A 13885-nucleotide genomic window follows, 5' to 3' on the forward strand; every position below is an offset into this window, starting at 1 on the left:
TCAAAGCTGATAGCAAGCACTAAGTGCGTGCATGAGCTCTCACTTCGTTTTTTCTTAGGTAGGTGACCGGAGTTCTATATTCAATAATTTTGTTTATTTGGTGTGTATGCACTCGAGAGGTGGCACACAACATCTCACATAGTTCTGAAGTGCGTTTTTTGTTGCAAGCTAATCGCTACTGTGGCATATGAAGAATTGGTGACCTACACAAAAGTATCCATTAAAGTTGTATTTTAGATAATTTAACTGCGACATCATATAAAGGTTGCTACCTAAAGTCGAAAAATTAAAACAATTTTTATTTCGCTGGGCAGTTTCATATTTCAGACATCAAAGAGTTGAGTGATCAAGGTCACAAGGCGTGCGTGATGTATTTTTTCCCCATGCTAGCCCTCCCCAATTAGCTTCCAGTGCCTTCGTCGGGACGAGATGAGAGAATGCAAATGCAACATGTGGAAATTCTTTGCAACTCCGCTCATACTGGAAGGATTTTAAATATTTTTGCGGCGGTAGTGAATTTGTGAGGCAGTAAGCTTCCTTAGTGAATCGATTTTATGGCTACTTGAAAAAGTGTTGCAGGGCCCCTTGTGGGATTGAGGCTAGCCCGCTGCCTTTGCGCGGGCTTTGCCGCCTTTTTTGCCGTTCTCATGTCCCGACATGTCTGCCCCCCTTTGCTGTCTGCCACGCTGGGAGAGCGGAGTGACGTTTAACTCCCTCACCCGGAAGCGGATGTTGACTGTGGCCCCGCGCGCGAAGTCTCCCGAGAGGTTTTCGCGCGCTGTGTCGGGAGCGGGCAGACAGATTCTCTCCTGGACTGCAAACGGTGAGCCACGCAATCTTTTCCGTCCATCGACTCCCGTCGCTCGGGGCTCGTCGGACTTGCTGACGGCGCCTCGCGCCCGAGGCGAACACTCACCTTTTGTTGCCCCACTGCGTACGCACGGCCGAAGGTCGGTACGGTGTCCTAGTGCGTGGCCTAGCTACGCCGACCCGTCTCCCTCCGAAGCCAGTGCGAGCGCCTTTGCCCTCGCTCGAGCAACCGGGCCTTGGTCCCGGTGTCTCCGTGGATCACCTTTACTAGGGAGACGTGCTCGTGGCACCCTGTGTAGTACTTTTATGCCCGTGGCGTGGATAAGCCTATTTGCTTTCCCGCCGCGCTTTTGCAACGGGCTGTACTGCGTTTGGTGTTGCCACAATAAAGTGTTGCGACTTTAAGCAGTATCGCGTTCTAGCCACGGCGACGGTTAACGCGTGCCCTGCGGCTCGATAAGACCGGACCCACGCTGGTGGCCGTACTCCTTCGGGATACGTGTACACCACACCCTTTGAATAAACATATTACCCTCAAATCAATTTTAAAGTTAAAAAGGTTGCTATGTTCACTTATATGCTCCAAGTGTAATAAATTTTAAAATGTTGTGTATTTTAAAAGTTATCACTTGTATTCTACAGAAAGCCGAATCCTGCTATTAAGTCATTTTGTCTTTCTTTATATGAAAAAAAATGCATTTGCATAGACGCCTTATATAAAAAAAATATTGTGCAGGTTGGTTAGTTCATGATTTTTCTTCAGATGTCATATATACAATTCCAATTCGCTTGAACATAAAATTTATTATTCTAAAAGTCTAAAAAAAACGTCTATTCAACTTGTTCGCTAGGCTGCCTACAGAGGCAGCTCAAACGTACTGAAGAGTGCTTTCCTGCCAGAACAGCCTGTCCACTATTGTCTTGCGAGACGCGTTCCCTTCCAGGTGATGGCTTGCCAATAACAGGATGCCCTTCGTCAGTCCAAGGGCTTGGAGACTCTGAAGGTGCGTCTTGGAAACTCCCGATAGCAGGACCAGTTCCTCTTCCATCATTGTTCACTTGTGTCAGTACTGAAGCAGAATGCTTAGGCCAACTGATCATGCTGGGCAGTGTCCAAGGTAAAGCTCTATAGGTCATGACTGAGGGTCTGGCCGGTGGCTGCAAGCTGTCTCTCTATTGAGACAGGGGTCAGCGTGATGGATCCAGGCTTCTGATTCTGTAGGTGGTAGCCTTTGGAGGTGGTCCGAATTCTGAGACGAGCCTCATTATAGGATGAGTCCCATCTCCCCTACACTGAAGGTAAGGGTGGCCTGGCCGATGCTGGTGGACTCGATCTCCACCTAAGACACAGGGACAGACAATCAAAATTACCAACATGCTGTGCTTTACACCTCCAGTGCTTACTGTTTAAAAAGATTAAGAAACGAGAATTCGTCAGCTAAAGGTAAGCAGACCTTAATTTCAATCAACCATGCCATGAACAATAATATACAAAACGAATTACAGCAGACCCCAACTGATGCATTTTTGGAAAAACTGTAAGAATTAAACGTACGAGCCGGGAAACGCAAGAACTGAGAAAGAGGAAAAACAAAAGAAATTTACTTGTAAAAAATTTGCTTGAGAGCTTACGCTAGAAAAAACCGTGCGACGTTGCCTGGTGTGTTTGCTCATACTCGAGGAGAACAAAAAGCTTTTTCGGGCAACTGCAGCGTTGTGTCTTTTTAATAAACCTAATGCCAGGACGGTTTCTGTCAAGCGATCACTTTTGGTGATGTCTTTGCGATACTGTAATGGGATGCATCGGTGTCTCCGAAAGATAACGTAGCACTATCGGCAGTGTTGGACAGCCATGACTCGGAGTAGATAGTCCAACACCTTGCGCAAGTAAGAGTACTCCTGTTACAGATTGTCGAAGAAAGTAACTTCTGCATCACAAACTTCTAACTTCATCCATGGTGCAAGCATTGGCACACTTAGCACCGATCTAGCCTAAGGATAGAACTGTAGAGCTAAGAACGGTGCAATTAAAGTACATGCAACCACCGTACGCAATTTTGCTAACACCAACAGTAGTAGGCATGAAAAAACTGAGCGCAACACAGTCAGCGCGAAGGGTCCGACTTTGAACTACGCGTACTACTCCAATGAATAATGATGACGAGTTCACGCCAATGCGACGGTAAAAACAAATGCCAATCTCAAAGCCACAACTTTTGCAAGCACTGAAAACAAATCAGTTGAATCACACACGTCATATTTGAAATAAGATTCTCGAAAGTTTTGCTTCTGTTAGTGGCAACTGAAAGCTATGTGGGTCACTTCCACCAGTCACGCGGCTAATATTATGGTGACGCCAGGCGAAGAAGAGTGAAAACTCAACATGGCCACTGTCTTCCCTCGTCGCTCAGCTGGCTCACAGCGCACTTCACGACTTATCTTACGATACGTCGTGACCCTGCAGTTGTGAAAAAACTGTGGTGCTGCCAGTACATTAAATCCAAAGCTGTCTAGTGGTTTGCTGAAATTAGATGCGTTAGCTGAAATTTTTTCGAAAAAAAAGTGGGGAGGGTAACTGCATAAAATAGTTATTTTGCACTCTCTATGCCATGGCGAAAAAGTATTTGGAAAGGGGGAGCAGGGGCCCGGGTTGCTACCCCCTAAATACGCCATCAAGTGAAATGTATGGGTGCCTACGGAAAAGAAGACGTGCTTCACTGCAGCATGATTATGGTTATGATTCACCCATTCTTTTACGAAAAAATAAATAAATAAGAAAAGATGGTCTGACAGAATTCACCATGTATGAAAGCTCTGATTGGTGGTATCATAGTTTTCAGCTAAAATGCATTGCGAATTTCATCACAGCGGCTTCTTTCGGAAAATAATTTCTTTATCCTACTAAAAAAAAGACAGATGACTGCATCACGACATGCTGACGCTGCGATAAGCAAATTACGTGCTCCCAGCATGTCATTACTATATTGCTGTGAAGCACACCTTTCTTTCCAAAGGCGTGCATTTCAGCTGACAGCAGCGAGACCTGCCGTTTTCTCGGCTTTGCAGCGAAACCGGGACTAGGTATTGGTGGATAATATAAGCTTTTGAGTTACAATTTAGCCAGCACACCAAACGACCACCTCCGATTACTTTCAGTAATTCGAAGCTCCTTACATCCTGCTTTATGTATGGTTTCTCAATTTAAAAAATGGCTCAATTTGAACATTTTTCACGGTCTCAGTAACTATGAATTAATGAGGTTTTACTGTACCTCATTAACTTGAAAGAGAAAAAACCAGGAAAAATAGAAAACTGAAAAGCAAACGTATTATTGCAATCATTTCACAGCGTACCCAATGTCTCGTGTGTCCCACCACAATGGTGCTCCAACTGCAAGTACGCCCCCAACTTGGGATTCCAAATTGAAATGACGCTTCAAAATAGGATGAATGGTCAATATTGGCAACTCACCAGCTTCATGTTGGCGAGGAACAACAACAAAATATCCATTAACTTGATGCACTATACTGCCTACACAAATTTGTTGCAGAATTTGTTCTGAGTCATCTTCACGAGCAATGCATCCAACATTCAATATAAAATTCGAATGTACTAATGCACTGCTCTTGACTGCTTACACACTTCACTTATTCGATGAAAATATGGGCCACATTTCTACTTGACATAATTTTCCATACAATGCGGCAGAGGAAAAAAATATGCAATGCGTGGCGGGCAATTGGTGGCCCATCACTTACCATGTCCGAGATGATCTGGTAACCTGCGGAGAGGAGCGTGCCCCATCACGCGCATGGCACCCTGCTTGGTGCGCACCAGGTGGATGGTACTACCCGGAGACACCATGGGCTCTTCTGACCTCGTGGGCAGCTGGCTCGTCAGCTGTAGTTCGCCCGCCTGAGCCAGACCTGCCACCGTGGCGCTGGTGGAACATGCTTCTGGATCACACTTCATTGGGTGGTGACGCTGGCCAGGATTGCCCACAAGCTGGCCTGGGTTTACCTGCAACGTGCACTTTGCAGTTAGCTCTATTCAGCTTTTTGTGTGGTATTAGCATCTTCCTATAAGGCTCCCAACACAAAATTATGAAAAGGGAATTAGGGGATTTTAACTGACAAATAACCTGCCATGGGAATTATGGTTATGACTTAAGTGGCCCATCTTAGCGCTTGCTTGGAATGTTCTTGCACTTACATTAATCTCACTACCGTATTTCTGCCTTGATTGGCCCATTTAAAGACCCAAGCAATAAATACCTGTACAATGCCATAAAAACATAAACCTAAAAGACAGAAAGCTATACACAGATGCATGATCCCTGCAAATAATTGCACTTGTTAAGCAATGCAGTAAAGGCTATTAATTTGACCCCTAATATTTTGAAAAATTGCATAATTCAGGCTGATTCCCTGCCTCAATTCAGCATGTGTGTTATTTAATTACATCAAAATCTCATTTATTCACCCATATTTGAATGTGCAGAATACAGCTGACTCCTACACATAACTTTTATAGGTTCGTGAAGGCATTTCACTCAGTCGAGACATCAGCAGTAATGCAGGCAATACCGAATCAGGGCATTGACGAACGCGACATAAACCTACTGGAAGGAATCTACAGTAGATTCAGAGCCACCATAGTTCTCCATAAAGAAAGAGACAGAATCCTAATAATGAAGGGTTTAAGGCGGGGAGACATGCTCTCTCCAAATCTATTCACTGCGTGGTTATAGGGGGTTTGCAGGGCCCTACATAGGGAAGAGTTGAGGATAAGAGTTAATGGAGAGTATCTTAGTAACCTGTGATTTGCTGATGACATTGCCTTGATGAGTAACTCGGGGAACGAATTACAGCGCATGATTACTGAACTGGACCTGGAAAGCAGCAGAGTAGGTCTGAAAATCATTACGCACAAAACTAAAGTAATGTGAAACAGTCAGGTCAGAAAACAGCACTTTGAAATTGGTGGAGAGACACTGGAAGTTGTAAAGGAATATATCTACTTAGGACAAGTAGTAACCGCAGAGCCGAACTATATGAGTTAAATAACTAGAAGAATAAGGATGGGACGGACCACATTCTGCAAGCATTCTCAAATCATCAATGATAATCTGCCACTAACCCTCAAGAGGAAGATGTATAACAGCTGCATCTTGCCAGTACTTACCCATGGAGCGGAAACTTGGAAGCTTAAGAATAGGGTTCAGCTTAAATTGAGGATGATGCAGCACCCGATAGAAAAAAAAATGATAGGTGTAACCTTACGAGACAAGAAGAGAGCCCAGTGGGTCAGGAAACAAACCGGAGTTATGGATATCATAGTTGAAATCAAGAAGAATTGGACATGGGCCGGGCATGTAGCACGTAGGCAGAATAATTGCTGATCATTAAGGGTAGCTGAGTGGATTCAGAGAAGAAGGCAAATGCACGAAAAGGAGACAGAAGTTAGGTGGGCCGATGAGATTAAAAAGTTCGCAAGTATAACGTGGCAACTGACAGCACAAAACCGAATTGATTGGTGGGTCAAAGGAGAGGCGTTCGCCCTGCAGTGGGCATAGTCAGGCTGATGATGATTTGAATTCGACCCAGTTATTTTTTTCTATCCTTGGAGTGCATCAGACGCGAACTGCCGCAGATGTACAGCACAAAGAAGCGAGAACAGTCTTCGCGAACAACCAAAATGGCCGTGGGTCTTCAGGCATGTTTCCCAATCACAATCCTGCCACAATCTCCTAGAGAAATAATTTTAGTGCAACTGAGAATGAGGAAGAAAATTGAGAGCAAACAGCGTAGGGTGCCAGCTATGCACAACCCTGTTCACTGTTAGAACCTACTATACCACAATAATAATGCTTAGGACCAAGGCTTCAGAGGCCGCGAAAACTTTTTTTTTTTTCTTTATTTTAGTTTGTGCACGCGACCAACAGGCACACAAACAACTCTGTGCACGCGCTTCCAACATTGTGATAGATGAACGACGAGCTGGCAGCAATTTTTGTGGTGAAAAAAATGTCACATGTGTGTGGTGGCGTTGGTGTTAACAAAAAGCAATAAGTGATGTCTTCAGAACCTATTTCGACATAAGGGGAGATGCTACTTAGAAAAAGGTTTCTTTAAAGGGAAGCTGAATCACTTAAAGAAAAATTACTTTGTATTGTGTACGGACCATATGATTCCTGCTGAGTTTGAAAATCGGTGCTCGAGTTCTCACATGTGACCGCAATTAGCACTTTTTGCCAAAAAAACAGAGGCAGTGAGTACTAGGCTTCTTCAGATGCCGAGTGAACGCAGTATGTCATTCTCGGTATGCCGCATCATCTGCAACAGCAGCACTGCTAAAGTGGGCCTCCTCGATTAGTTTTGGCAACGAAACGTCGTGAGCTAGTCACGAAGGCCATGGTTGAAACTATGAGAGATACTTGCTCACGTAGCGCTTTAAACATAGAAGGCATTTTTTGCTTTGCTTACGAAGTCGATTACAGCAACGCAGCACTGAGTGTTGGCTACATTATAGCAAATATGGGGTGTAGTGATGTTAAGGCATTTTGCCGACAAACAGTACCAAATGAATTATCTTTGTTGCATATTCTCTTCACATTAATGTTTTTGAGATGACAAATCCCATTTATCTACATGTAACATGCACTACTGCACAAACTAAAAATAAGGACTCATATAAGTGATCTATGACAAGGCTCAATAACCAAACTGACTTGATTAAATCTGCACTTTCTTCTCGAAACGAAACTGGCTTGGGAAACTAGCATGCACTTTGGAAGCTGAAGGGGAAGCGATTCTCTGCCATCTCCGACTTATTACCATCAGCACCTCGCACACTTCACACGAGCTCTGCTTAGCTATTGTATTTACACGACTGTTAATAGATACGAATGTAGGTCGACCCTTCCCAAAACTGCGTGTTCGCCAAAAGGGAAAAGGAGCATTTCACACAAAGAAAATTTGTTCACGAAGACTATTTCAAAGTTGGCATCACCCTTGTTGAAGTCAAAATGTATGCAATACGATAACAATTATACACAACACTTTTGCCATAACCATGAAAACATGGATGCAAAGTTGTAACCACAACATAGCGCCTTTGATTTTTCTTTTTTTTTGCGTTTACTAGCGGTGTGCGGTTTCGATTCGAAGTCGACATCCCAACATTGGATTGTCAAATTTGAAATCGAGAGAAATAAACATTTACAGTCGAAACCTGCAATAACGAAATCACCGGCAAAACCGAAATGTTTCGTTTTCGCGAGAATATCGTTGCCACGAGTATAAGACAGAAAAACAGTGATACGGCCAGCGGAACGAAAAAAGTGATGAAATGACGGAAGCAATGCAGGCTGGGAGTGTCTCGCCCCCTGATGGCGTCGCTGCAAGGATGCTTAACATGATGATAATATTGTTGCCGTTCTTTTTTTTTTCCGCGATCAATGGAGAATCCGCTTACAGCCTCAAGCTTTTCTGAGGCGCCATTGTTACTTCATCTTAATTTCGCTACCAGTTCCAGTCTTCTCTTCGTCGTTTTGATTGATTTTAACTGTTGGTGTTGCTTCGGCCTGTTGAGCTCGTCCGACGGCGCCATCTGCACTTCAGCATGATCATTTGCCATCGCCTGCGCAGTGTGGCAAAGCATGTTGCCGAACACAGACACTATCACCGATTCAAGTAAACAAAAATGGCGGAACCCACGCTAGCACGGCAAAAGCAGACGTTTGCAAAATTTGAGTGCGCATAACACGCATACGAGCATATTTTCAACAGTTAACCTTTGGCGGGAGGGTAAAATAAGGCCCGCACCGTGGTAGAAAAATCGTGATGCGGGATCTCTGTTCAAAAACATTTTGTTGCCGCGAGATACGTAATACATGGAATTCTGTGAACGTTCGCCGGGGATCCGGAAATATTTCGTTGCCGAGGGGATTTCGTGCCCGCGGTATTTCGTTGTTGCAGGTTTCGACTGTATTTAGAAATTTGAAAAAAAAAAAAGGGGGTCGACCTACAATCGTTTAAATACGGTATGTTAGAGGATGACACCCAAGGTAAACCTAAACATGACCACTGGAAAACTTTCACTTTCCTAGCTAAAATCCTGTCAACAGTGTTCGCATAACTAGCAATCTATTCTGGATGGCTACTGAATGTTCCACTCACAGGATGCTGTTGTGGCATGGTATGCAGAAGGGCCACCAGGGGCACGACAGGCACTGGGGTTTTAATACTCTCATCAGGTGGGCCTCGAGAGCTGGTCGACCTTGAACCGTTTAAGTCCAAATTGCTCAGCAAAGACTTCATCGCAGCCTCTCCGCTATGCTTTCGCTGCTCCCTCTTCCGCTTGCCCAAATCTTCGTGGGGCAAAAGCTGCTCCTGCAGTAACATAGGCCAGTATCCTCTGGGCCGCCCGCTCAAGGCACCGCCCGTGGCCGGCCCCGGAATAGCCATGCCTGCTACCGGAGGAGGCTTCACCATAGGCTCCTCCTTGCCACAACAACCTTGAGTCCGATCTCCGTCCCTTGAGTCTGTTTTTAGGCACCGGACTTCTTTTAGGTCACCGTCTTCGACATCCAACTCCAGGGACTTGTCAAGGAGGTTGCCTTTTTCGGCTTCACCCACAAAAGCTCGATCCTGGTCCGCATCAACATACTCAAGTATGTCGAAACTGTCTCCAAGACCTGATTGCCAAAAAAGGAACATAAGCAAAAATAAAGCAAATTAAAAAAAGTTCTTTAAGCCGAAAAAAGACGCTGTACTTTACCACCCTTTCATTCGTTTTGAATAAAATTCTATTTTGAACAAATGTGCAGAGTTTATATGTATTCGCGTGACACTTGAAGGAGTGCAGTAATTGTTTTAGCACTGTGTGAACTTTCTAAAATATTAGACATTCAATGAATTGTTTTCGGAAGCAACATTTCTGGCTTGCTGCATAGAATACCCAGCGCTGGTGGTTGCTGCAAAAGTTCACCTTTACAACAGGGGTGTGCGAATATTCGAAATTTAAAATATTTTTCTAATAGTCTTTAGTCTAACAGAGTGGATTTCATTCGCACCAGAATTACACTATTCTGGTATTCCCAAAAACAAACACAGTCAACATCCAATTAACAGTGGCTCCTTTAGATTTTCAATATGCTTCACTCCATCACACATTCATGCTGCGGCAAAGGCTACATTTCAGGCTTTGCTACTGCCGCTTATGTATTCGACTCGAGTAAATGTTGGTGCTCACATAGAGATAAAAAATGTGGCAGAGGTGGAGTCTTAATACTGGTTTTGGACCTAAAATCTGAGCAGAAAGCCAGAAAAAACAAACGCCGAAGATCTTTACCTTTAGAAATTTCACATTTTTCTGTTTTTTGACATCTATGAGGCAGATTTGGAACTCCCCACTCTAAGCGAGAACCGCCTTGTAATCTACATCAGCTGGGCGAACATTTATGCTCAAATAGGAAAAAAAACTGGAGAAAATAGCATTTTTGCCTTTCACATATAACACATTGGTTGCATTAAACAATGTACTAACATAATTCGACCACTGTATTGCCACACTCTTGATAAGACAATAAAATACTACCCTCCAAGCACTTCATCAACCTAGAAAAAAAGAAACACTTTCAAAGAGCTATATCTTAAGAATATGCTCACAAATTTTCTCCAACTTATTTCCCAGTAATTTCACTCAGTCGTATTAGGAAATTATTACAGAAATATTTGAAAAATATTCGACAAGTGTTCTACTCGATTTGTACTCACATTTCAATATTCAGACACATTTCGCACCCAAAATTTTGCCATTTTCAGTGCAAGTAGCATGAATCACCAAGCTGGTAATTAGTGTCATTTATGTGGCCTTGACTGTATACGGTTGAACCCCTTTGTAGGAGGCACACATCTGGGAGCAATTCTCGTCTCCAATATAAGACGTCTCTTATAAGCAAGACACGAAATATGCATTTTCGTATCCACCCTACTTGCAGGCGCATCGGCGTCTCTTATACCCATTTGTCTTTTACACCGTCAATTATAGAGGGGTATAAATGAAAGACTGTATAAATCTTTACCATCAACAAAGCTTATCGGTCTCCAAGGCCACTATCGTCCCCCACTTGAGGCCCTCATTAGCATTCAACTCACCTAGAAGCGAGTCATCTGGATCATCGCTCATTTCCCTGTCACCGTCATCGGGGTCTTCAGCACTCTGCGCCTCAACTTCTTTCACCAAGTCCCCAACAGTCTTTTTCTTTCCTGGCTCCGTTTGCAGGGTCTCCGATCCAGCACTGGCATCAGCAGTACCAGACGAAGCAGCATAAATGCTACTCATATTACCAGCTCGGGAAGGTTGCCAATGCAATTGCTGCTGTTTTGGTTGCTGGTTTGAAGGGGGCTGCTGGGTTGGCTCGGGCATGCCATTGTGAGCTGACTGGCCTTCTCCTGACACAGAGCCACCCACCCCGCTCTGTTGCTGCGATGTGCACTGTGCAGGGAAGGCGCCATTCCGGATAAGGTGCCCTTCCTTGAACAAGAGAGCACCGTCAGGACCTCCGCAAGATTTAGGTTGGAACATTGCTGGTATGGGCCCTGCATATAAGGGAAGAGGTTAATTCAGCTCAGGAGCACATAAAAGAAAATAACACTGTCCCTAATTGCAATAACAATAGTTCCCTGAAAGGGGTTACGAAGCAAAAACATAAACACTCCAGAATTTAATGGTGCTAATGGTCTCCTGTGCTCAAAACAAACATCCTATTTTTTAGGCATGAAATGACCAACAAAACTCTTGAGAGCTTTTTACTAAGTTGCAAATGATACAGCAAAAAAAGGCAAATATTGCACAGTAAGCCAAATGAGTGTCATAATATTCCATGTTCCTAACAAATGTGAAAATATGACTTGGAAACCAAGTGGCCCATATGGGCGCGATGAGACACGCAGCATTGGTGGAACTCCCCTACACTAATTGGTTTTAGTAGGCTTGTACAAATAGTGAATATTAGGTTCGAAGCAAATAGGGGCTTGGATACAATAATTTCGAATGAAATTCGCATGGTATGTATGACATGTAAAAAAATGAAAATATTTATGACCTGGCTAACCTGCACAATTATTTTTCAAAATTAACATAGGGCTTTATGCATATGAAATTTATTTTTTTCGTTCAAAAGAAGTCGAAACAACTTTGAGTAGTACTACGAATTGAAGTTTCGGTAGAATACGCGTGATAACCTGTAAAATACTTTACATTTTAAAATTTATTATACTTGGAGCATATAAGCCTCCAAAACAATTTTTTAAGTTTAATAAAATAATGAATTGAATTGAGGTTAATATGGTAATTTATTGGAGCCCTGCAACACTGTTTCAAGTAGCCATGGAATGGATTTACGAAACAAGCTTATAGTCTCACGAATTTACTTAAGGATACGTCCAGTACGAGCGGAGTTGCAAATATTTGTTGCACGCTGCAATTGCATTCTCTCTTCTCGCCTCGACGAAAGCACTGGAAGCTAAGCAGGCAGGGATAGCACGGGTAAAAAAAACCCATCCAACACATCTAGTTACGTTGACAATTTTTTTCTCTCTCTTTCCTTTCTACGAATACGCAACCTCTCCGTGTGATCGCGCACATACGCGTGAACAAGTGACCCTGTCCTTCTACTGTTTTCTGCCAAGCACGCTCCACACTGCAGTGTGAAGGTGCGGCTCGGCAACATTCTATAAAAAAGTGCTGCCTCGTCAAGGTTGAAAATGTCGCTCCCTGCTGAGCGCATGTGTCAAGAGACGTGCCACAGGGTTGCTTGACAAAGTTTATTTGTCTCTGCGCTGAGACTTCACGCACTTCACGTTCGTGGAAAGCGTCGAAGTAGTCGTAAGCACGGATAGATAAGAAAAAAAATGACAGCATATCCACGGGGTGAACGATGGAGAGTGGGGCAAAGCATCCGTCCGTCCATTCGTTCTTGCTTCTGTCCATTCGTGCGTCCGTCTGTGTGACTGTCCATGCGTCCATCCGCCCATCTGTGTGTGCATCTATTCGTGCGTCCACACGTCCATTCGTGCGTCCATTCCTGCGTGCGTCTATTCCTGCGTCCGTCCAAGCGTCCATTCGTCCGTGCAGCCATTCGTGCATCCGTCCATGCATCTGTCTGTGTGTCCGTTCGCCCATCTAGTCAACACTCCAAGTACTACCATTTCGCATCTTTTCATCACATATTCCACATATAAAAGCACCTCCATCCAGGAGACATTCCAAAGAATAAACGAGAGGTGGCACACGCACACTTTCTTACGGCTTGCTCTTCTGGTCTACTTCACACCTTTAACCACCTCAAGTTCATGGTATATACTAGTTGACTGTATTCATGGCACTGCTGCCCAACGCCCGCTAAACCTTTCTAAAACCAAGGAGGTTACGCCCAGCGAGTATAACGTAGAAACCCTTTCTTGTCAGATAGCGCTCAATGTACATGCCAATGGATGCTAATGGGGAATGAGAGATGGGAGAATACGACTTTTAGTTAACACGCACGCTATGAATTTTTTATTGTTCAACAGCGCACAGGAGAAATCTCCCACTGGCACCACCTTGAAGGTAAATGTGTAAGACATGTTACGCACTACTACGAGGGATGAACGAAGTCGCTTTAAGAAGCTTCGCCCGTAAAAAAAACTGACAGACTTCAGGCGTGGCAGTGTCACGCGAGTCTTGTGGTGGAATTTTCATTACACTACCGGTCAAGATATCTAGTTATCCGCAATCCGACCCAAAACTACTTCGAAAGAAAGCAAATATACATGGTACAAATAGCAAAATGTTCAGTGCCATTTTTCAAGATACCCAAGTTTGAGTTAACAAGGTATTACTGTCTAGAGCATATACCCTTCCAAAGACACACACTGGCAGTGGTAGAGCCTGCAGGGTGAATTTCTCATTTAAATTACACCACCCAGGACACCACTCTGCGTGTCCACATAAGTATAAAAGCAATGACCACCTTTACATTATGTCCTCTATAAAATCTGCGCACTATGGCCAGAAAACTAAAGAGACG

The 13885-nt window shown here is 43.9% G+C and overlaps 1 protein-coding gene across 3 annotated transcripts in view; it reads right to left on the reverse strand.

Annotated features, from left to right (window-relative positions):
• Window positions 1-1594: 1594 nt before the first annotated feature.
• The window catches only part of LOC119172387 (uncharacterized), a 150259-nt gene continuing 137968 nt past the window's right edge, over window positions 1595-13885 (reverse strand). For all 3 annotated transcript variants that reach the window (XM_075893698.1, XM_075893696.1, XM_075893697.1), the window contains 4 exons: window positions 10971-11414; window positions 8991-9508; window positions 4569-4830; window positions 1595-2150 (listed from right to left, as the gene is read on the reverse strand). In XM_075893698.1, the coding sequence (XP_075749813.1) occupies window positions 1999-2150; window positions 4569-4830; window positions 8991-9508; window positions 10971-11414 (1376 nt within the window). In that variant the 3' untranslated portion in view covers window positions 1595-1998. The remainder of the gene's footprint in view (window positions 2151-4568; window positions 4831-8990; window positions 9509-10970; window positions 11415-13885) is intronic.

This window comes from Rhipicephalus microplus, chromosome 4, assembly GCF_043290135.1.
Source record: "Rhipicephalus microplus isolate Deutch F79 chromosome 4, USDA_Rmic, whole genome shotgun sequence".
Classification (NCBI taxonomy): Eukaryota; Metazoa; Arthropoda; class Arachnida; order Ixodida; family Ixodidae; genus Rhipicephalus; species Rhipicephalus microplus.